This window comes from Rhinolophus ferrumequinum, chromosome 6 (assembly GCF_004115265.2).
Source record: "Rhinolophus ferrumequinum isolate MPI-CBG mRhiFer1 chromosome 6, mRhiFer1_v1.p, whole genome shotgun sequence".
NCBI lineage: Eukaryota > Metazoa > Chordata > Mammalia > Chiroptera > Rhinolophidae > Rhinolophus > Rhinolophus ferrumequinum.
Genome location: NC_046289.1, coordinates 45,150,144 through 45,176,484, shown reverse-complemented (window position 1 = coordinate 45,176,484; position 26,341 = coordinate 45,150,144). Strand labels below are relative to the sequence as shown.

General features: G+C 32.9%; 1 protein-coding gene across 1 annotated transcript in view; it reads right to left on the bottom strand.

The window, feature by feature from the left end:
- The window catches only part of DENND4A (DENN domain containing 4A), a 73,799-nt gene that overhangs the window by 29,779 nt on the left and 17,679 nt on the right, over positions 1-26,341 (bottom strand). Inside the window, 9 exon segments of the mRNA XM_033107627.1 lie at positions 249-384; positions 2,817-2,950; positions 13,568-13,713; positions 15,074-15,292; positions 17,774-17,874; positions 21,463-21,638; positions 21,925-22,069; positions 24,081-24,139; positions 25,510-25,576. Of these exon segments, the coding sequence (XP_032963518.1) occupies positions 249-384; positions 2,817-2,950; positions 13,568-13,713; positions 15,074-15,292; positions 17,774-17,874; positions 21,463-21,638; positions 21,925-22,069; positions 24,081-24,139; positions 25,510-25,576 (1,183 nt within the window).

Below are 26,341 nucleotides of genomic sequence, written 5' to 3'. Positions count from 1 at the left end.
ATATATAAAGTAAAGTTCTAGAACAAGTGAACAAGTTCAAGTGAACTTGTTCTAAAGTTCTAGAACAAGTGAACTAGTTCATTTTTTGAAGTCAGTTTACTCTAATTTATCTTCAGAATGCTTCAGGGAGCATAATAATCTACTAATCGTTACATATGAAATAGAAAGTATATTAAGGGAGGATGAGTATCATATTTATTTTTGTTTGAATATTTGATTACATGAAGAATGCAAAATTATCAAAGCACCTGTTTTGTTCTTCTGAACATGGGAGAAGGACTACAAGGACTACTTGATTTTGAAGGCAATTTGCTCTTTCGTGTTTGTAGAAATCCTTCAGGTCTCTCAAATAAATTGTTCCTAAGAACTGGAAATCCATTATAGCTGTTTTTGAAAAAAAAAAAATCTCAAGCATACACAGATGATCATATTGGTTACAAGTTAAAAAAATTATGACCAATAACTTCTTAACTTAGTATTTATTTTAACTATGTTTTTCCAGCAGACTATTACATATACTCAATAAATATTCACACTAACGTTACTTTTTTTACTATAAAATTTAGAAATGCAATAGCCAAGTATAAACTCGAATACATATTATGGAGGAAAAAAGTGAAAAACATTTAAATTTTGTTGAACTGAGATCAAACTACAAAGTAACTCAAGCAAACTTTGTTAGTATTCATGTACATATATAGCAAACATATCACATATTATGATAGTTGGTAAAGGGCCCACCAAATCAATATTCTTTCAAAAAGGACAGTCATTAGTATCATTGCTTTGGATTAACATATTACTGTAGAACGCCGCTCTTAAAAAGATGCACATTACATATTAGACACCAGGACAAGCTTTCACATTATCATGAATTGGTTTACCAGGCTGTGTAGCAGGTTCGGGCCTCATTTATGAGAACGAAAAATAGAAGAGGTTGGAGAAGAGGAAGAAAAGTTTAGAATGGGTAGCTCTGTGAGGAGGTGGGCTTAATTTGGGGTTAGAGGAAGATGTTTGGGCATTTAAAGGTAGCAGCAGCTAGGAATAAAATATGCTGAAAAGAACAGAAGAGCAACAAACTTAACCTACTTTATGATATTCTTAAAGGCATATAAATAGTTTCAATTAACTAAGAAGAAAACTATGATAAAAGATGGTAAACTATATCTATTATATATTATTATAGGCAACTTCAGCAGTATAAGAAAATATTGGTAGTGACTGAATGTTAAGTAGAATAAAATAGCAAAGAAGTTCAGGAAACCATGCCTTTTAAAAAACCCATCGTATGTACATGGTATGATAGTAAGACCATTCTGTGTATGTTATGGAAACTTACTGCCTTATCATTTATACAGACAATGTAAGTAAAGTATATAAATCATCCCTTATTAAGAGAATCCACTGTGCTCATTCAAGACATTTATTTTAAGTGTTTTTCCATTGATGGGTATGATTACACCAAAATTATATTGGGTAGTTTCAAGGAATAAAAATGACTTAGATTCTTTAAAAAAAAAAAAGGGAACTTTTAAAGTTAAGTAATTTTCTTGTTAAAAGACTAAATCTAAAAGTAAAATTTTAATTAAAGTTAAAATCAAACCACAAAAATAGAAACAAAAGTATGTCAGCAAACACACCAAAAGAAGTCTTAGAAGTATAATGTGCAAAAGAGATCAAAGAAATGAAATCTTGTTTAGAAAGAAAGAGAGAAATTAGGAGAAATATTTTAAATGTCTTAGACACAAGACAGACTTCTTAAAAGTGGTATGAATAACATCGTCAATAGATGAAAAGAGTAAGAATCTTTTCATCAAGTGGCCTATGAATCAGTCAACATTTACTAACATCTGTTACATCACTTTCATCTGTAAAAGGAAAAATTTAATCTAGATTATAAATGAGGATGTCCTGAAAAACCCTTTTTCAATGAAAATAACTAATTTAATGAATGACAGGTGTACAATGGTTTTAGAATCTTTAAATAAAGTAAGAAAATATTGTTGGAGAATAAAAAATAATTTAAAATCTAAAAGGAAATACCATTTTAAGTAAAAATAAATGTACACTTGAAACTACCTCTAGCATATAACAAATGTATATGTATGACATATGTATTTTGATATATAGCATATATACGTAATATATACATACACCTAGATAGATATATAAGTCTACCTCTATCATGACCTTTATTTCATCGTGCTCAGAACTTTCTCTCTTTCCCACTAGACTTGAAGGCAGGAACATGTAGCATTTCAAGTCTAAATACCAAGTACTTGTTTGCCCTGTCTGACCAAATTTCCTAAATTAACAATTATTACCATGACTTAAAATAAAAATTCATGGACAAATTAATAGCCTAAAAAATTATATCATCCAAATCAAGGCCACAAATGTTGATTCTAAATTAGATTTAATCTTTTGTAAACCAAGATTACATCAACCATGTGCATGGGGGAGGGGATGAAAATGAGGAAACCAGCTTTAGTGAGAAACAAAAATCAAAATTTATAACAAAAGTACTGCATTTTGGTGGGGTAGGGGGTCCTAACTAAATTTAATCAACATGAGAACATATAGGTATGCAGATATAGAGAGCTTCCCATTCCCAAGTCTATATTATGCAAAATTATTAATTTTTTCTTTTTATACCTCAAAATTTAATATGGATGTGGGATAAGCTTGCTTACCACCTAAAAATTAGGGATCTGTAAAGTTTGGATTTTTGAAAATACCACAGTCCTTAGAAAGCTACGTCACAGATGATGGATTGCTTCTCTCTTTCAATCTCAAACATTCTGCCTCTTGAATACCTGTACTGTAAAGGGGGTTCTTCACCATTGGGTAGATGGGGAATCTCAGGTGGTGTTACAAAAACAGTATGTTCACTTTTGAAAGATTCATCCAGTTCTATAAGTCGCATTTCACCACTCTTGTCCATATCCACCTGAAGAAGTTTAAAAAAACATACATTAAAATAAAACATTGGTTAGCCACGTGTTCATCTATAAGGGAATTGTTAAATAAACCATTTACACAAATGGACACTAAAGAGCTAGTTAAAAAAAAGAAAAGAAAAGAAAAGAATGAACAAGTTCTTTATGTACCACTATAGAAAGATCTCCAAGATAATTAAGTGAAAGTAACAAGGTGCACAACATTGTACATAGTATACTGTACATAGTATACTCTCTATTGAATAAGAAAGAGGGAAAAATAAGACAATATATTTATTTTTTTGCATGTATTCACATAAAGAAATACTAAAGAATACTAAGAAAAGTAATTACCTGTATGGGGAAGGGGAGATGAATGGAACGGACAGGATGGGATAGGACCCAGATTTTCCCAATGTATATCTTTTCATATTATTTTGCATTTGAATGATGAGAATGTATTCAAGAATAATGTTTTAAAGATGCACACATTCCCAATATAGAAGCACATTTGAGTTAAATTCTAGTCACATTCATACTGAAAGCCCTTCAGTAGTATTATTTCCCCCAGATACTCTACTGCAAGGTAATATGCATAAAAAAATAAAACTTCACAGAGTCTAAAATGCCCAAAAGGAGCTCATAAATTAAAGAGCACAACATTAATATTAATCTAAAATACCCACATGTCCATACATATAACAAATACATACCCCACAGAACTTTATTAGGTTAGATAGAATAATCATATACCAGTTAGGAATAAATGGGAGAGCAATAATTATTAACAAGTTATATCTTTAGACAAGGACCTAGGGCAGAGTATAGCAAAAAAGGACAGGGAGAACTTTTCATTTTTTCTTATTCTTAAAAAGAGCTGATACACTTGCCGCGGAGTATTATACAAATTGTGGGTTTTAACTTCACAGCACTTACATGCCATAATCTCCAGGGTTAAAGAATGTTTTTAATGCTATATCCATACAGTAAATAGTTAACTACTAAGGCATGCCTTCAGAATTATAATTAATGACAAGAGAGAATGTTCACAAAGTAATGACAAATAAAAAAATGAGCATTACATCATATTTATAGTATGATTTTAAGATAATCATATGTATAGTATATTTTAAGATTTTAAAGAGGATGTATGCTATACAATATATTGGTGTGTGCTCTCACACACACACAATTATCAAAATGCGATCACTGGGTAGTGGTATTACTGAAATTAATTTTCTTCTTTATATTATTATTTATTTTCCATTAAAATATAATGAATATGTATTACTTTCATTTGCTCCTTAAAATTGAAAAAGTAGTAAATGCTCAAGAATAAAATTTAAACAAGGTAGATATATTGCTTTTAGAATATAAGCACTTATTTCACCTTCTGTTGAAGGACATTTACAAATTAATCCAATAATAAAATAAGGTACCTTTCTGTTTTAGCCTGTCAAAAGACTTTTATATGGTAAAACTAGTAATAATACAATAATAAGCTAAATAATACATACCCTGCTGTTACTCAAAATTGGCACAGTCTTCTTTAGAAAGATGTGTTTAAACACATCTACCTTATTCTTATTCTAAAAAAATAACCTAACATAAAAAAAAGCTATCAGTATGAAAGATGTTTTTTGCAGGATGTTCCAATAGCAATAAATTGGAAGTCATCCACATGTCAAAAAAATAGGTAAATGAACAAAGCATGATAAATGGATAAAATACACAAACATTAAAAATGAAAACAATAAAGATTATGCAGACTTTTGGTTGAATAAGACAAATTAAACACAATAATTTATCTTCAACCCCTTCTGAAATCTTACCAAAATGAGAGTAAGGGGATTAAACAAACAAACAACAAACAAAACAACACAGACAAAATGAACTGGGGAGGGGACAACAGCAGAGATGGAGTTCAAAATATTGTAGAAGCTGCAAAGTAGACTGATGAGACCTATAAAGCTGAAGCCATATATCTGGCTCCAATGAGGGGTGCTGAGGAGAACAGCCAAAAGCAAGCCATTTTGCTCTGTAGAGTCCCAGAAAGGTAAGGAAAAGTGCTAGATGTCTTTAATATTGGTGTGCAGGTGGGAGGAGAGCTAATTAAAAGCCTGCAATTTCAGGACTCCCAGATTCCTGGCCCAACCCAGTACTGTTAGGCCACTACCTCCTCCCAGCATGGCAGAAGATGAGGTTGGGTTCTTCTGAGTGAACCAGAGGGATTTTAGACTTGAGGACACCGAGCAGAGGTGGGGAGATGAGGAAGTTAATAAAAGCAGGTGAAGTGAGAAAAGCCTACATGTTGCAATAAAGGGAAAACCTCAGTTACCTTCCCCACTCAGCTCTGAGAATACTGGCCGTCAGGCTTATGCTCCCCAGGCTAAAGACTGGAGATACCTCCTGGGGAAACTAAGCAGCCTAAAAGAAAAGAATTACAGACAATGATCAGACACGGACTCTAATGCAATAGTTGAGTTCCTTTATGATCATTACTCTCATACCTAAGGAAGCCCCAAACCTCACGTTCCCAGAAAGAGTGCCAATGAGTTCTTTGTGCTTCACCCTTGAAAATAAATACCAATCAAAGATCACACACGAAAAATCAATAACTTGAAATAGAATAAAAATAAACAAATATTAAAAGGTATTCAGAAGAAGCAGAGACAATGCAGGTGGGAAAACCTTCAAAATAACTGAAATGACTAAGCCTATATTCATGAAACGAGAAGATGCTATAAAAAAAAAAGAGCATTCAGAATGAAAGGAGTTTACAATATGATAAACAGAATAAGAAGTATACTATGAAGATTGGAAGATAAAATTGAAGAAATCTCCTAAAATTGAGACAGAAAATGAGATGAAGAAAGATAAGAAATTAAGAGGATCAGACCAGGAGGGCCACACCCCAATAATACATATTTCAGAAAAAGAGAATAGAGCAAATGGAGGAAAGAAATTAAAGAAAGAAAAAAAATTCAAGAACATTGCCCAGAATTTGAAGGAAATGAGTCCACAGAATAAAGGTATTCAATTCACTGAAGAAAAGAAGGCCTATACCAGGCATATCCTTACAAAATTTTAGAACATCAGGGATCTTAAAACACTTCCAGAGAGAAAAAGAGATGAGGCACAAAAGATCAGAAATCAAGATGGTATTAGACTAGATGTTATTCTTAACAATAACATTTGAAGCTAGAAGACAATGTAATAATGACTTCAAAATTTTATACCCAACCAAATTAGCAATCAAGTATTATAAGAGGATCAGGAAATATGCAAATGAACAGGGCATCAAAAATATGTATCCCATGTACTTTTCTCACTAAGGTACTGGAAGATGGTGCTAACACCCACACAAAGAAAGAAAGAGAAAAGAGAGATCATAACAAGAATACCAAAAGAGAAGTTATTGAAGACAGAAATCAGGTGATCCAACTCTACAGAAAGGACAATTCCCAAGATGATGATGAAGGAAAATCCCAAAATGACAGACTAGAAGCAATCAGTTCAGACTGGAACATAAAGATGGAATGGCCCAGCAAGAATTTTTAAAAAATCAAATGGATAAATTACCTGATTATTTGGAAATTTGAGAGATCTTAGATTTTTCATTCTTGGAGAAGAGTTTGGAGATGAATTAATAGTAGACACAAAGCAATACAGTAATTAACTTCAGAGAAACAAAATCCATACATGAAAGGAAATTTAATTACAACATATATATAGAGCCTAGCAATGATTCTATACAAAGTAATAATAATTAATATTGAACAACCATTCAACCAAAAGTAGTGCTATAACTACACTGGGAGAATTGTGGTGGTGGTGGTAGGTGGTAGGACATTAACAGATAATTTATAAAATAAGTGGCAATAAAACACATTATTTAGAAACTTAAGGTAAATGACAAGAAATAGATGAGAGAAAGTGGCTGTCTCCGAGGAGTAGAAACTAGGAGTGGGAAGGAATGGGACCTAGCCTTGTAAAATTATTTGGCTTTCTAAACTATGTTATGTTTCACTGTGATAAAAATGAACAAGGTATTTTTAAGAGATTTGGCAATATTAAAAATGCTTATAAGATCTGGTTATGAAAAAATTAGGAAACTATATTACAATTATGTAAACACATTGAAAGTAAATGTAAAACGGGTATTAGGGCAGAGGGCTTATGAAAGTTTTTCTCCCTTTTATTTTCCACATTTCCTGTTACTTTAGTTATTTAATAAAAGTGTTAAAAATTAATCTTTCAATAAAACAGAGAAACTAAGCCATTATTAGCAAAACCTAAAAATATTTTAAAAAGAAAACATTAAGAACATGTCAGTGATAACTCATAGTGAAAACACGTCAGTGATAAATCACAGGTACCCCTAGTAGGATATGGTATTCATGGGCAACCCAAGAACAAATGAGAAGCTCTACATGCAAACATTTCTATGCAGATGAAATGGGGTTAATCTAATTATAAGGGCAGCAATGATAATGAAATAGAAGAGATGGGCCAGAATAAAAAGGTTAAAACAAATACCCGAGGTCATTGGAAAGGAAGCTGGTAACTACTCCTGTCTCCATGATGGAACAGTATAAGATAATTGCTTGCCTGTAAGCACCAGGTGTTTTTACATTTTTATTTATGTATTTAATAGCTTCTCCCTTTCCAGACCTGTGCCTATTTTCCACTCTCCAGACACTTTGTTCGTATAGAAAAACCCGTATGGACAAGGACAACCGCTCTAACACGCAGTATTGTAACGTCTATTAAAATATTAAATTCTGCACAATAGATTCAAAACGTTGGTATAAGATACTTTCCTTAACTTCCATACCAATAAACTCTCATTTCAACATAAAAACAGCCATGCAATAATTCCTGCATTTATCATTTGGACATTTCTGTCTTGTGAATGTACAGTGACATCTGTCTCGATTGGGAGAAAAAGAAATCCAACATCCACAGCAGTACAAAATTCAAATAATTTTCGTATTCTCTTCATATTGTCTCACATTAATATCCTCAGAAAACACAAAGGGATGCTTGGGAAACCAAGAAAACCTTACCAGACTATTTGTTACACAAAGCTGCCCTTAGTTAAGTTCCATCCTACAGGAACAGATTGTAAGGATTTAAAATATAATCATATGAAGAACAAGAACACATGGTTCTTAAATGAGTCATACATGAAACTCAAATAATTCTCATACATTGTTTTTCTTATTCTTATTCAGCATTAACCACTCCAGCTTTTAAAAATCAGTCAAATGTTTTCTGTTTGAATATGCTAAGATCAAAAGAGGAAATGTCTAATTTCTGTTCAATTTTAGTCATGGACTGGCTTAGGTAGTTAACGTATATCTAATACTATTTATTTTTCAGAGCTAAACTGCCAGAAGTAAGAGGATCTGTTCACTTAAAATTAAGTTCAAAGTAGTAAACTAAGGAATAGCCCCCCATTAATGATTATTTTGAAAATATTTCTGATATTCAGAAAACATTTGCAGATTAAAAGCAGGCACTGACTTGCTGTGCTGAGTGTACTTAAATTGCGGCATTAAAATATGAAAGGTAGTAACAGCACTGTATAATTTTTACTATTTCAGAGAGTTCTGCTTAATAATAGCAAGAATATAATTGACATCTACTCTAGCTGTATTTGAAAGTTAAGATATATTTTGGATCTTGTAATAAAATCTTTGGACATTTTATTTTCTTTAATCAAAGAGTCCCTTGAATTATAACAAAGCAAATACAAGTAACCATATTTCAGTTAATTTTTGGTTTTGACTTTCTTGGTAGTCATTAAATTCTTTAAGTATAACATTAATCCATTTTATATAAGTGATCTTTTGTTGGATCTAGACTTTAAATAGGTAAATAATAGCACTGTAGGAAAATAGTCTTCCTAGAAACAATGGTTATACACTTAATGGAATTGTTTCTTTTTTTGAGACTTCTCAGAATTTTTATTCTTTAAGCAAGTATTCCAATGTCCTGCACTGGCTCTTACCAACAAAGAGCAGGTGACCTACTTTCAGAAAACCCTAGACAAAATAATGTAGTAATTATCAGTAATAAAATATTCTTAGAACATGTCCTAGATACTTAGCAAAATTACAAGTCTTGTATGTCTTACAATATTAATGAGTAGTTTTTAAACCATGTGATACTACAATATGAGTTCTTAGCTGAAACAAAAAGTTGTGAACAAAATACATAAAGTGAGTGAAATCTGAAAGAGAACAAGATTTCTCTCTTCTGCATTGTTAATTGGATTCCTACAATTAATTCATTGTTCTCATGTGAATTAATATATCTACTGGCTAAAGCATGCTATTAGCAAAATCCTGGTCACTAATTTGGCCCCTTAATATTCAGTTAGCTTGGCACAGGGGACAACTGTTAAACAAATGTATACCAGTGCTCAAAAGGGAAGCTCAGCAAGTACATATATCTGACCAGTGCAAGCACCATATAGGAACAACATCTGAAGTGCAAAACGCTAGTCAGAAAAACCATTTTTATATACAAAACCCAACATAATTATTCCTATAAAAAGGATTTAGAGAAATCAGTTTTTAAAGCACATCTTTCTATTTGTTGTATACCTTTCCATTTATTTATTTTTTCTATTAATATTTAACTTTATAGGCACCAAATAAAGCAAACTTAAAAATTTGATTAAAATATTGAAACCAAGTTCTTGATATAATACTATAAGGAAGACAAAATTTTCCAGGAGCTATGACATTACTTCTTAAAATAAACAGGATTTTCAAAGCTCTATATAGGCAGGGATCAACTTATAAAAAGGTATGGTTCTAAAAGTCCATTTGTAAATAGGTTATTCAAAATATAGAAAATAAACTTCCCCCAAAAACAATATTTCTTCTGGGGTGGTGGAAATGTTCTATATTTTGGAAACATGGTTACCTGGAAATCTATTAGTTGCCAAAACTTATCAAACAGTATACTTCAAAAGTACATTTATTATTGGTATATATCTCAGTGAACTTTTTTTACTGTTCTAAAAAGTGGTTAGAGTATCATTCCACCAAAAAAGTTTAATACATATTTCCAGCACACTGTAGCCCTGCACCATTTGAACCACAGTTAATCATCATTTACATCAGTGTTCCCACGAGAAAATGAACTAGGAGTTCTAAGCAGACAATGGTATATATCCATCTTTTCCCTATTCCAAAGCATTTCAAGGACTTCAAGCACCTTAGCTAGTTAATTCTCTATCAGCACCAGAAAGAGTATTTCTCTGTATCAACCATCCCTTGAGTTTTCTAAATTGAAGAAAAGGGTAGGTGGGTCTACACAAGGCTCTGAACTTGTTTCTGCTATTCATATGTATAAGTCATTCAAGAGTTGAACACTGTCACAAGATGATAAAACCAAACGAACCACTAACCTATAAACTCGAATAAAAACAGCCAAAATATAAAATTAGTCATAATGTTTTCTACTTTTTAGTTAATATAACACTACTCTGAATACTGGGAAACATGCAGTTATAATGATTTCTCCCCACAATATTTTTAAAAACAGATAAGAAAACAACTTAGAAAGACTAAATGACTTGACTAAAGTCACGAGTATAAGAGCTGTGGTTCAAGTTCTGATTCGTAATGCAGGGTTTTCCCCACTACACCTTACATAGTGAGAATCATTTCTCATTTTTATAAGATAACATTTGGTACTTATTTAGTAATTAATAAATGACATTTTCATGTCAAACTCAAACTGAGCCAATTTCTGAATATTGAGGGATGAACTGCATTTTGGCTGTTGTGCGCACCCCCCCAAAAAAAGTCACTGATTTTCTTTCACAGTCACATAAATTTGAAAGTGATGGACTTCTTTAAATAAACTTACAAGAATAAATTGCTGAGAAAATATACGACAAAGCTTTGCTTTCTTTTTTTCTACTATCATGGGCATAAAATCATGAATACTATAAATATATTTACAAATTTATAGAAAAGTTTCAAGTACAGTAACTTTTCAAGTACAAAGAATTTTTTTCTTTTTAAACTTTCAAGAGTAAGTTGCTGGCCTAATGACCCATCACTTCCAAATACAGTGTATACTTCCTATAAACAAGGACATTTTGCTATATAGCTAAAATACATGAATTTGGAAATTAACTGATCATACTACTACTGCCTAATCGTCAAACTACATTTGGGTTTTGTTTATTATTTTAATAATGTTATACCAAAAGCATCCAGTTTTGAACTATGTATTGTAATTGGTTGTCAAATGTCCTTTCCTTTTGAACAATAGCTTAATTTTTCTTTTATGTTCTTAACCCTGACATAATATGGATTACAGAGCAGGTATTTTGTAGAACGTCCCTGAATTTGTCTGGTATTTCCTTGGTATAATACAGGTCATGCATCTCTGGCAGGAACACAGAGGATTGACGCTGCCTTCGCACTGCAGCCTGTTAGAGCCATGTGCTATTATTGATGTCCCATTATTGATGACGTTCACTTTGATCACTGGATTAAAGTACTGTCTGCCAGGCTTCTGGTTCCACCATAAAGTTACTCTTTCCTCTTTCGTAATTAATATGTATTTGTGTGGAGGTACTTTGAAACTATGTAAAATCCTGTTTCTCATCAGTCTCTCGAATGGTACCTGTGTAAACTCATAGTTCCCTATTTTATTCAATAAATTATAATCTGTGACTAACATTTGATGTTCAGGTTGTCCCTGATGTAGCCAGTGGGAGTCCCTTCAAACGGGCTTGTGTTTCTGCGTGTGTGTGCGTTGTTCTTATAAAAATAAAAATATGTCTCTATCATTCTTAGATCAATTTCTCATTTTCTAGCAGAAGCTACTACTTCAAGGCTTATTTTCTTCAAGGACTTAGGACCAATCATTTTCCCAAGGAGTCCTGACTCCTTTTAGTAAGGTATTTAGAAGTCAAAATGTGTATATTAGATATACTCATGGCTATTGGGGTATGGCTGCTCCAAGGTCCTCTCAATGTACAGATCTAGGGACTATATGTGTGTATAAACATAGACACACATACTTTCATCTATACTTATTTCTATATTTATCTATACATACTGAAAACCAACGATATCCTCCAATTCCGTTCAATACTACAGGATTCTGGTTTTCTCCTTTTCTCTATTTGTAAATCCTGTGGGGACAGAGTCCCAGAGAGCAGTTTCCAGGCTCTCAGCCTCACGTGGAAAGGTGTTGACTTGGGTAATAGATGGCTGTCAGCTGTGGCTAATTGACCATCAGCTGTAACCAGTTAGCTAATTAGCCACTGACACAACTGCCACGGCTGCGTTGGTTGGTTGGTTGGTTGGTTGGCAGGCAGAGAAGCGGACAGCAGGTTGCAGGTCTTGTGGATCCAGCCTCCAGTGAAACTGTAGTGCCTCCAGTGAGACTATAGTGGTATGACTCCCCTACCTATGGCTCCGGGGGTGTTCCTTTTTGGCCTAGCCATATCCTGTGTTCTTATGTGGGGAGCGGGAGCCGAGATCCCACAGGCCGCCTCGCACGACAAATGGCGCAGCGAGCAGGGTCCCCCGCACGACAATCCCTACTCTGACAGTAAAAGACTGTTATCTTTAATATATTTATTTATTTGATTCCCCCATATGTAACATTCTCCCATCTCTACCACCACCCCTCCCCCATGCATATGACTTCGTCATCCTAATGTAGCTTTGATAACTCCCTTGCCCCCACCAAGCTGGCATCTCCCTCATCCGGATCAAACTCTGACACCCCATTTGTTATTCCTACCCAATGGGGACACTCTCCCCACCTTGCTCAGAGTCTGACAGTCCATGCTGTCCTCATTGCTGCATGGATGCTCTTCTCATCCTGTTTAGGTTCCGACTCCTTGCAGCAGTCTAGTCTACCCCCAGCATGCACACTCTCTTTATCCTGCTCATCCTTTGATTCTCTATGTTAGGCCACCACTTTCATGGATGCTCTCCTCACCTGGCTTGGGCTCTGACACCCCATGCTAGGCTGTTCCTCCTTCCTCACTCCATGCAGGTTTTGATAGCTCTCTCCGAGCCACTGTGCTCCAACCTCCTCTCTCCAGCATGGATACCCACCTTGCTCTATTTATCCTACCTAACGATATTAGGATGGAAGGAAAAGCGAAGGTTTCACACATGAATTTAAAATATAATTCACTTAATTTATGCTACAAATTCACTCCCAAATTGTAGAACTATTCAAGCGAAATATTCATTATGCTCTATGCCTATGTCTCAGCATGTGACAATGCACCTTAGACAAAAAGAGGTGGAAATTAAGAATGCTCAAGTTAGAGGTTCACAGGCTTGAACAAAACTCCCATCGTCTGTAAGTGGGCAGGCTGGGTTACAGACCTGACTGCTAAAATAAAACTCACGATTTATGTAGTAAAATCCTGCAAGGTATTCCGAAGAGGTTGTTGTGTTCTATTATATCTAGTAGGCCACCAAAATGTTCATAATAAACAGTCAATGATGCAATAAAATTAACTTAGATTTTGTTAAAAGCCAGTAAAAGTTATGAAACTATAATTCCTAATATTTATAACAGTCACACAAAATAAGTGAAGGCACTGTAGACATACTATTACTTACTTTATCTACACAATCATCAAAAAACGCCAGGCTTGCGTCTTTATCACTGACAAAAGAACATTCCTCAATGAAGCGAATAAACATTTGTGTTTTGGTCATCATGTTATAGAATTTTTGATGTGACCGGTCCCGGCTTCTTAAGAAAGCTGTTCAACATAAATTTATAATGTCAGAATACAGAATACCATTTTTAGACATAGAATTTTTGAGCTAGACAGAACTTGATCAACCATGTCATCTATACCCCCCACTTCACCATTTTGCAGAAAAAGAAACTAAGACCCCTGAGAGGGAAGGGGAAGGGATCTAACAAAGATAACAACAGGAAACTTGAATCCAGGATTTTAAATTCTCACCCAGAATTGTCTCTGCTGTCCCCTCACTACCTTAAAGATTACTCATAAACTATTAAATGTGAAAGCATTTAAAAATTGCTATTTTCCCCCTTAGCTGTTGCATGTTATGTGTACGTGGTGCATGCTCTCTCTCTCCTAGTAGCTTTTTCAAAGCAGCAGTGACAGCCTCTCTAGTATTCATTTATGTTTGTGTTTTACTTACTGAAACAGTGAAAGTTTATTTCCTGATTTCACACTTCACCTTGCTCACTATGCTCAGTTACACAACACTTAGATCTTCTTTTGGGCCCATGAACTCTAAGCCTCAGGGATTTTGCATAAACTGTTCTCTCGGCCTAAAACACTCTTGTACTTTGCTTTTGCCTGGCTAATTTCTACTCCTCCCTTTAATCATGGCTCAGATGTGAATACCTCAGAAGGCCTCTGTGATCTAAAGTTGTGAACTGAAGCGTTCATTCATATTATTTCAAATCGCTTATCTTCTTGACCATGAGCTCCATGGGAAAAGTGACCATGTCTATCTTTTCTTTTTTTCTGTGGTCTCTTTTGCCTACCATTTGGAGGCACTCAATATATGTTCATTAAATGCCATTACACAACCAATGCCTACGCTTTGGAGGCACTCAATATATGTTCATTAAATGAATTTCTCTTGTAAATGTTAAATACTACAAAAGAAAGTAAATACACATCATGACACAAAATGCACTCCAGGGCTTCCCATCCTTTTTTTACATTGTGGCACAGACAGAAAAAAATATTTACAGAGCATACTGAAGTAAAACAAATGAGGCTCAAGCCTGAGGTGACCACCTAGGGGCTCCTCTGCATGCCCAGCATTGCCTGGCTGCCCCGAAAGCTAAAAGCACTAATATCAACACACCTGTGACACAACAAGTGCAGTTGTACATGTAGGAAGCTCGTAATTTTCAAATAGTTTCTTCTGCATATTTGGCCAATGGGATTATATCTAATGTGCCTGAGAAATAACTAGTCCTATGGAAACAGATTACCAACAGAGTTGATACTCACTTACTCTCGAAATAGGTACATATTTTGATAATTAGGAACTGTTAACCCAGAAAGCAATTAAATCGTCACAAGGTTAAGCTCAATAACATGACAGCTATAAAACTATGCAATCACTCACCTTGTAGGGCAAAAAGAGAACTTGCATCTGTGGCTGTCTCAGACGGGGCTTGTGTTATTGGTCTTAAGTATGACCTATAACCTTTTAAAATAGAGGCCATGAAACACAAAAACGCCTCTTGGATTTCTAAATCTATCATGTGCAACCTCTTTCCAGAATTAAAATCATAGTCATTCATTGCTAAGTCCATTAGTCCATCGTCTCTTGGTCTCTGCTGCACTGTGAAGAAATACAGTGTTAGTGTTTTCTTCAAACTGTTAAAACTAATACAATGATATCAAAATAAATGTGTTGTATATGTATGTCAATTTATTATGCTGTACACCTTAAACTTATACAGTCCTGTATGTTAACCATATCAATAAAATTGAAAGAAAAAATTTGTTGTGTTTTCAAAAGGGCTCAAGCTATTTCAACCATTTGTTTATATATTAATAACTTCATAATATGTAAGTCCCAGCAAAGCTTGTCATATCATTTTTTAGGCCCTGCTGAGTACATTTCACCCAAATTAAACATAAAATAATCTCGGTTTATCCAACTACCACCAGAAAAAAATGTCATGTTCTGAAATAAACACATATAGATTAATAAACGAAAATCATAACAGCCATATCAACTGGACACAGGGTTAAATGCAATAGTCCTTCCTCCCCCCTCTTTTTTTAATATAAGTGCCTACAGGAGGAACACTCAGGGATTACAATATGAAAAACAACTCTTCCTTTCCCTGCACAATTCAATGCCAAAGCCATTAGGTAGTAAAAGAGTAACTTTACATAGAGAACAAGCCTGGTAGGCACCACCTTAATCGAGCGATCAAAGTGAACATCAATAATGGGACAAATGGACATACTGCTCCATCGGGTAAGGATGCTACGAAAGGAACTCAACGTCACTTCTGCAACATTCCTGTCAAAGATGCAGGATCTGTACATATCATGAGGACACTAAGACAAATCCACATCATGGACCACATCATCGACAAGAGTAAATATCATCTTCAAAAGTGTCAAGAAAATGAAGGAGAAATCGAGAAACTGTTTAAGAGAAAAGGAGACCAAAGATACTTGAAACTAAATACAACATGTGATTTGGAAATGGATTATTTTGTTACAAAGAAGATTATTATGATAACTGGCAAAATTCAAATCTGGTCTAAGAGTAAGGATAACAGTAATGCTGAATGTCAGTTTCCTGATTTCCATGGTTACAGTGTAGTGATGAAGGAGAATGTACTTGTTGGTAGTAAATACATTCCATTTGGAGGTGACGGGGTATCTATTCTTAAAGGGCCAAGGGAAAAAGTTTGTGCTTGCTTCAGAATTTAAAAACTTTTTAAAATATGAGGAACAATACGTCACCTTAGTGAGCTTTTTGGGGAATTCTTATTCTCTAAAAAAGTAGAAGTACTCAAAAGAACGTGGGCATTGGAACAGAAGGCCTAGTCATTGGTGTCATCTTGTTAACTGCCTGATCTCCGAGAAGGTACTATACCTCTCTCAACCTTATCAGCCTATAGTTGCAAACATAAAAGAATGTATGTGAAAGTGCTCTGAAGCTATAAAGTATAATACGATCCTTACCTATACAGTATTGTTTAAAAGTCTGTAGTTTTAAGCTTTAACATTCTGCCCTTCAGTAGAGTTAGATGGACTATTTTACTGATTTTAATAATATTTAAATATTGTTACAAAAACTGCTAGACTTCTCAGCTATTCAAAAGAAGTGCACGCATTTTTAGAAAGTAGCTTTTTAAAAATAGGTAGCTTAAACAAAATTCCATACATAATTTACCTGTTCCATAAGGTAAAATTTTATTCTATTTGATGTCATTTTTGTCATATCCCAATATTTATGAGTCACTTCTGAATTATCTACTTGCTGTGATATTTACTTTGTAAATACGGTCTTCCATGTTTATTTCCAAGTACACTATATGCACCTTGAGCCTTCAAGGATGTAGACCAACTCCTATGTTTATATTTTACCCATTACATAAATGAGAACCTCAAATATTGCTACATTTTTCATACAGTAAGTATTAAATTATGGACCCTGAATGGACCATTGTTATACATACCAAAAGTATTAGATAAATGAAGATTTAATTCTTATTAGAAATTCTGGATCACTACCAACATATTCTTATATAAGCTTTTTACGGAACTATTCCATATCCTAATCAATTTTCATTTTGATTAATTTCCTAATGCTTTCAGCAAGCTTCTATTTTCAAATTATTTGAGATAAGCACAGCATTAAGATCCAATGAAGGTGAAAAGCATATAACCTAGCTCTCACCCCAATGAAAAACCAAGCATTTCCTAATCTCATTTAAACCATCTGTAGTAGATTTTCAAAACTAACTTTCTATTCAATGTATCAAGAAAGTACACAAGTGAAAATGCTTATTTTTCCCATGGCATTTCTGTAATAGTAAAATTAAAGAAAACAAACCAAACTTTTTTAAAAATTTTATTATTCTAAAATGGTTCTATGAAAATGTGACAGATATAAAAACTAAATTTTATAAACCGTCATTCACCTTCTAACAAATTTTGCATTAATGCTCATTTGCCTTTAAGATTGTAAAAACACTTTCCTTTAGATAACCACTATGCTTTTACAAGGAAGGTGAAGTAATTGGAGTCCTTTTCTCAGATTAAATTACTTCCTTTAATTAAGTTAAACACTTACATTTTGCCAATTGCTGGTGCAAATTATTCAGTGTGTTCATCAGATTTTTACATGGTTTCTTTGGGAGTATCTTCCAGGCTACATTTTTCTTGTCACCAATTCTGAAATGGCAAAAATAATATATTTGTTAGATAGACTCTTTTGGGGGAGGGTGGGAGTGGGAAGTATATATTTGTTATATATAAAAAAGGAAAAAGAGAAAACACATTAAACAAAAAAAAAAACACACAATATTCTAGTTAACAAGAGGAAAATACTACTCTGGTAAACTGGGATGCTGAATATTTAAAATTAATTCATATGAGGGTGGAAACTTGCATTAATTAAATGTAGCTCAAAAAATTATAATTATGTTGGTACTGAGTAAATTTCACTTGCATTGGAATCATGCTAGAACTACAAAATTTAATGTGGTGGTCATTACTCTGTTAGACACCTAACTACTAAGATATTTTTTTTCTTATAGGCTCCAAGATAAAAACACTGTAGAAAACTTTCAATGAATTTATGATCCATAAAACTTACCTTTGGTATATTTTTTAGTTTCTTAGTCTCCTAAAAGTACAAGTAAAATGTATTTTTTTCAGAAAAGAAATAATCTATAATATCAAATTAGTTGAATAAAGTATAACATTCTAAAATACTTTTTAACTATAAAAGAGGAGTGGTATCTTTGTTTCTATGACAAGCTTCTATTTTTCAAATTATTTGAGATAAGCACAGCATTAAGATCCAATGAAGGTGAAAAGCATATAACCTAGCTCTCACCCCACTGAAAAACCAAGGATTTCATAATGTAATTTAAACCATCTGTATTAGATTTTCAAAACTAACTTTCTATTTTATGTATGAAGAAAGTACACAAGTGAAAATGCTTATTTTTTCCACGGCATTTCTGTAATAGTAAAATTAAAGAAAACAAACCATCTCCTTTATTACAACTATTACAACACAATTGCTCTTTATATATGGGGTAGGAGAAGGAACGATCATGATGATAAAAACCATAAAGTTTTTGGACTTAACTATAGCTTTGCTGGTTCCATTCTTGATTTATTACATCTTTTTTTCTATTTCAAAAGCAACAGATGCTCATTTTAGAAAACTTGAAAAATGTAGAGAAAAAAAAGAAAAGTAAATCACTCATGCTCTAACTGCCAAAGACAACAACATAGCACAGGTGGGTAGTGGAACTTGCTGAATTTTTTTTTTTTTAATGTTCCCTAAACTTCCACAGAACAAAAAGGGCAAATGTCACTTTGAAAACTAAACAAAGAAAAAAGAGTGGATGGGAAAACTTAAGCTGACAAAGAACTGTCTTGGACTCTATCCTATCTTTCCACAAATGAGAATAAAAATACAGATAGGGCAGGGTCAAATTGCAGATGTCCTGCTAGGGAGGTTTTATTTCATTTATAATGGGAGCATGGAATCCTACATTACTGTGAGAACACAACATAGAAACACTGTTTACATGATTTTCTTGATAAAACTTTGCAACACAGCTCTCCCACTGTGCCTTACCATTCATTGTGTGCAGGCCTGCCTTGCCAGACTAGATTATGAGCAACTTAAAAAGAGAGTACTTGGTTTGCCTTTTCATTCCCAGTGCCTAGCAAAAAGGACACTCTAGATAATGTCTGTAGCATAAATGAATGACAAATATGTTGGTATCATTTCATTACATCTAATTTTTATTTATTCAAGTCATCTCCTTCTCGTGCCCTTGATATGTTCACTCTAAAACTTGTCTGAGTAGGATAGTTTTATTTAGCACCTGAGTTTGGGTCTATGATGCCTTCTGCATTTTCAATCATAGAAACTTCATTTATTAGATTACTATTACATTAAAAAGTTAGCCAATAGTTAGTGGTAGATGTATTAGTTTTGGAGTCAGACGATGATGGTTTCAAAATCCAGTTCTGGATGTAAAAGCTATGTGCCTTTTGAAAATCTAAGCTTTGGTTTCCTTATTTGTCAGAAGGGTTAATTAAAACTACCTCACAAAATACAGAGAATAATATGAGATAATTTAGGCTATACATACAGCTTTATGTCTAGCACATATCAGATAATAATTTCTCTTTAGAAATTTCTTGATACTCATAATATACTCTGTATGACATGTATCTGACAGTCACAGAAGGAAAAGGAAACCTAAAAATCCATACTAAGGATTTGTTTTTCTTTCAAATTTCAGGTTGAGGCTCCAGAAATTCTGGATGAAGGAAAGTTGAAAGCTATTAGTTCACTAGTTTAGTCCTCCCATAAAATTCTGGAGAAGGAAAGTTGAAAGCTATTAGTTCACTAGTTTAGTCCTCCCAGGTTTGTAAGGACAAAAATATCAAGAAGGAAAACTACTGATGATGCAAACGACTCATGTTTCTTTGATTCTTTAACTCGTTAATGGATCAAAACAGAAAGATAAAGTAATAAGAAAAATTCTTTTAACAAATTGCGGGAAAGTATAAAAAGAGGGAAAAAGTAATTTATTACCATAATAAACACACTGTATACTCATTTACCACCCTTAATTTCAATTTTTAAAAACAATATGTCATGTAACATTGACAACTGGCATAAAAAGACATACTACTTTAACATTTAAAGAATTAAGTATTCCTGGTAAAGAGTGAAATGTTCCTTGTAAAGAAACTTTGACCCTATTGATCCCATTATAAAATGGCTTTTATGCACAAAATACATCACATATTTTCTCCATTAGGCTTTCTCTGAACAAAAGCTTTTGACAGCATACATGCTTTATAACAGAAAAAAAATTTTTGCTGAACTTTTTTGATGATTTAGGTACTTGAGGTTTTGACATATGACAAGACTAGAATTAATATAAGATTTCAGAATTAAATCAAATCCTTTAATATAAGACATGCTGATTAAAGATGAAGAAAAGCCTATTTCACACATATATTTAAGTTGCAAAAAGCATACTACATTTTGGGCTTTACTGAAAGACTAACTTGTAGTTATTTTAAGTACGTCTTGAGTCAATGTGGTCACTGCATCAATTTCCTCTTCCCTGAATAGCTTAAGTATGATTAAACTGAAAATAAGGTATGATTAAACAGAATTATAAAAAAAGCTATAAAATACATAGCTCCAGTAGCTACAACTTAAATATCATTACAATAAAAAGATGGAAACATAAAATCCTTACATTCCTAAAGTATAAAAGTGATAAAATTATGTACAAATTAAGTTATTTAAAAAATTTAAAAATTACATCAATTTTGCCATGAAGTATTAGTGTTCTAATAGTATTACGCAAGACTAGAAATAGGATTGAAATATTGATCAAGGAATAATATTTCAATCCAATTTGTGTTTCTACCCATATTCATCTGACTAAAGGAAAATAAACTTTTTCTATTTCTAACCTCAATTTCCCTTCTGCTAAATTTCTAAGTAAATATAAGATTATCATGTTTCTTAAATATTTAGAGACCTGAGGATGAAAGGTATATTTTCTTTCCAATGAAACCTTCTTTAATTAGACCCTAAATCTATCCCATCAAAGTATATAGTAAGAGCTGGTTCAAAGATGGTAGCTCCGACTATAAAAACAATATAGCTCAAAAGAACTTCTAATGAGTATTCATAAAATACACAATTACATACATACATTATGAAGTTTTACATTATTGGGTGTAGAATCACTAAAATGTACTTACTGAGAAATGGTGTTGGTATCTAGGTCAACACAACTAACATCTGGTGGAGGGTCATAGAGATCAAAGTATCTTGAATCAATTCCTACGATGAATGGACATGGCGCACTCAAGACATCTGCTAAAGCCAGTGGGCAGAGCGGAACATATGGGCACGGCCAGTGGAAAGGGAAAATCATCTTGGATAAACAAAAGAGAGGAGAATATTTAGCTCTTTGACACTGAAGAATAATTTATCAGTATACACAAAAAATTATCTTTTAAATATTCACCCCTAAAGTTTAATGCTTGATAATGAATTAAATAATTCTAACTAATGTTAATGGTCAGAAAATTAAAATTGTTTTCACAACATAGAAATCCGTTACTCTATGAATTTTAGGTAAGCATTAAAATAGCTTTAAATTATATGAATAAATTATGTTTAAAAAAAATTGATGGCCAGTAAGAAACTATGATACTCACAGACACCAATGCTTCTGTCACACTGGTAAGCACAGAAGGCCGTAAGGAATGGATGAGAATCTTATGTTCTGTTACTGCAAACACCAGTAGTGTCACAGCATTTTCAGGGCCTAAATTCTGAAGTAGTGTTGAAAACTTGCCACCACTGTCAATACAAACAAAAATATATAATTAGAAAAATAATATCCAAACACCTCACTATCCAAATAATGAAAAGAAAGTTCATGATTAGGGGAGGATTTGTAGTATATATTCAACTTTAAGCGTGATTGTTGCTCTTATGTAGGAAAACACTGTATCAAAAAACACTATGAAAACAAGGAAGTTTTATGAGGTTTCAAAATCATTCAATTCTTCTGCATTGGATTCAATATGGAAAATGAAAAGTCATCCACTTTATTTTATATAAAAAGACCTGCTATGTACATAATGTCCAAATAAAGAATTCAGTTTATAAGAGGGATGCTTTGGTTGAAAGCAAATCCTTTAACGGAAGTTTTTTTTAACACGGCTCATCTTCCAACTGTAATTATCCAAAAAACTAAATGACTTACAGGCCCACCTTCCATAAGGTAAATACATATATTAAAATTTAGATGTAGAAATAGATTATCTTTACTATTGTAATGATAATAGTAAATGAAATCAAGAGCTACCAAGTGATGACATACACACACAGAGCCAATTCATAATCAAAACTTAGATCTTCTGTATAGTAACAAAATACTGAACTGACAAAGTAATTCAGTAAGCCAACCAGTATTTTGTCTATATAATGCTAAATAATTGGTTCACTGAATTAACTATTTTTAATCGGTTTTATAAATTTATTGGGGTGACATTGATTAATAAAATTATATAGATTTCAAGTGTACAAAATTAACTTTTTAAAATAAAGCAAAACTAATAACAAATCTCTTAAAGAAATGAAAGCATTTCCACAAAAAACTTGTGCATACTCATAGCAGCATTCTTTTAATAGCCGAATTGTCAAAACAACTCAAATACTCACCAAGTGATGACTGGATAAATGAAATGTGGTTTTCCATACACATTATTTATTGGAAATAAAAAGAAATGAAGTACTGCTGATACTTGCTACAACATGGATAAACCTCAAAAACATTATGCTAAGCGAAAGAAGCTAAACACAAAAGGCCACATTATTATGATTCCATGTATATGAAATGTTCAAAGCAGGCAAATTTGTAAACAGAATGAGGATGAGTTGTTGCCTAGGATTGGGAGGTGTGTGTATATGTGTTTGTATGTGTAGGGATGGGAGGAATGAAGGAGGGTAAACTACAAAGTTTCTTTTTAGAGCCATAAAAATGGTCTAAAATTGATTATAGTAACAGTTGCAGAACTGTGAATATAACCAGTGCATTGTACAATTTAATTGTATGGTATGTGAATTTTATAGCAATAACGCTGTTACGAAAAAAAGGACATAGGGCAATTCAGAATCTTTTTTACATAGTCTCAATCAATATTTCTAGTTTACCTTTGCTTCGAACAAATGTTAAGAAAACACTGGTCACTTTGGGCTGAGATTTAGTGATGAAATAATCTGCAATTCTTACAAAATTAATGCCAAAGATGGCAGCTGGTCTCCCGTAGGTACGTGCTACAAAATAACTTAATTATGTTGTAACTACTTCTCTGCTAGAGAAATCGTACAGATAATTAAATTTCAAGAAATTATACTCTAGACACATTTTTCTAAACATGTTTTGTAATTTCTCTGAACTTTTAATGTGATAAAATATATTGTTCTACCCCATGGTTTAATATTTGTAAGTATCTTCTTATTTTGAGGTTAAATTTAAAATTAACTATATCTGAGTGTTCTTCAGAGGATATTTATAGCTAAAAATAACTGTTTTCACAATCTACATACATATATACCTATTTATGTAATATAGTTAAGTACTTGATGATAACAAATGGACACAAAATACCAAACACTATTGTAAAAGTTTTTATTTTTTAGGAACTGTAACCTAAATATTAAGTAAAAGAAATTTAGATAAAATTAAATGAGAAGTATTTTCGTCAACATTTGAAATTTTATCTAGGAGAGAGACATAATATCTGAATGTTACTTTAGCTCACACTAGATTTAGAGAAACAAATAGAAGTGAAGTTTTACTTGCCTTAGTGGAAGGGGTGAAGAAACAGGCTGACTGAGAATCAGATTATCATGTGGTGATAACTGGAAGATTTAAAATAAAGTATTTGAAATACAAAGATGAATTTTAAAACATCACTTTCTGATAAAAACTTACAGACTCATGATGTCCATGAAGTTTCAATATATCTGTTCGCCAGTGTAGGAACTGTTTAATCACTTACTAAGGTCCTGAAAAATATGTCCCAATCACCGACCTCATCTGGCTAACTGTTCTTATTCTAAATCCTGTATCTTTTCTTCTGTTCCGCAATGTTTCCCTGATGCCATTTTAACAAATTTGTATTGAAAGACTAAATTATTCATTTAATGCCATAAAACAAGATTAGCAAATCTATGGCTTCCAGGGCAAATCCATAGGTCACCCGTTTTTATAAATAAAGTTTTATTGGAACACAGCCATGCTCATTCATTTACATAATACCTATAGCTGGCTTTTGTGCAATAACAGCAGGGCTGAGTAGTTTTGACAGATAGTATTGCCTGTGAAGACTAAAATATTTACTGTTTGGTCCTCAACAGAAAAAATCTGCCAACTCTGCTATAAAACAAATCCTTATATGTATTCAAACTGAGTATGTTACATATATTCTGGCATTAAACACTAATAAGTAAGACAGAGATGATATGTGGATATGCAGACTGATTATAAAGCTTATCAAAATGATATTTTCTAGACATTTTATCTGTATCCATACAGTAATACAATTATTTAATCCACATTTTTAAATTTATGCTGATTTTGACAAATTTGTAAGTATTTGCTAAATGATTTCTAATTCTGAATGATACCCCATTAAGGGCTGTGATAAATACAGTAAGGCACACATAGTGATTATACATGAAAATACTGTATATATATAAATCACTTCATAAAAGATTACAAGCAGAAACTTACATATCAAGAGTACAAACAAAAAAGAAATGCAAATAAACGAGGAAAGATACAATCAATTGGGAAAAGAGATGGGGAATACAACTTATACTCATTTTAAACTTGCCCCGTCACAAAGATATAAGCATTCCTTCCTGCAATGTATGAAAACACACAAACTTTTCTTCTATCTATTCTAATACTTTTAACTTAGGGAATAAACGCTAAAGGCACAGACAAACTTTCAAATATTTAGAACAAATTTAGGGAAGAAGTTCTTTTTGTGTGTTCAAAATGTCTACTGCTGTCTACTTTAACGCTGTAACCTTTTATTTAAAGGGAAACATTAATTGTCTGAAAGGGAGTTAATAAATAATAAGGGCCCAAACTCTGAAATGAAATAGCATCTGATTTTATTTTGATCTCATTTGATTTTTCCCCCATAAATTGTTATTCTTATATCTCATTTTGACAGAGCCAATATTCATTCAACAGGGCACTTAAATCAAGAAATTCTTACCTGAACTAAAATCCGTGGTCTCTGAGGAGATGGAAAAGGAACTTTATGCATAAAATGAGAAATATGCCTTAAAAACAAACAAACAAAAAGCCAATTGATTCCAAGTAAGTACCATATGCTACAAAGGTCAACATGTCACCATAAGTCCAAGTTAAGTCAAAAGCTGTGTACCTATAATTTCAAAATCCTAGTACTATGAAAACAAGTGAACAAACGAAAACCAAAATCATTTGTCTCATTAAAGACGCTTCTACCTAAATCCAATAAATTTTCATATTAATAGTTATTTACATTCAAGAAGTTTATGTTATCCATGTCTCAAAAGCGATTTTAACTTTACCTCTCCCTAACTAGATAACACATAACATATAAGAGATGTGGACATTCCCAAAGAAGCTAATCTTGCATTTGTAGTATACTTTTTAGTCAACTGCTCATATTTTAAAAGTGAAATACCATTTAGAGTGCTCCAGAAAATGAAAGAGCTTAACTGTTTCTAAAAGATGAACAATATACAGACACACTTCGTTTCATTGTGCTTAACTTCATTGTACCTTTTTACAAACTGATGGCAAGACCCTCCACCAGAAAAAAATTAAGACTTGCTTTATTGCAATACTACTTTATTATGTTGGTCTGGAACAGAACTTTCAATACTTCCAAGGTATGCCTGTACTTTCTATTAACAATAGGTTAAACATTCTATTACTGATTTTATGGGTGTTTTACCCCAGAAGAAACTGGATAAGAAGCTAGACTGATGGCTTTTGTTTTGAACACTATGGAAAAGAAAAAAGGCAACAATAGTACAAAATTTTGTTTTTTCTTTTAG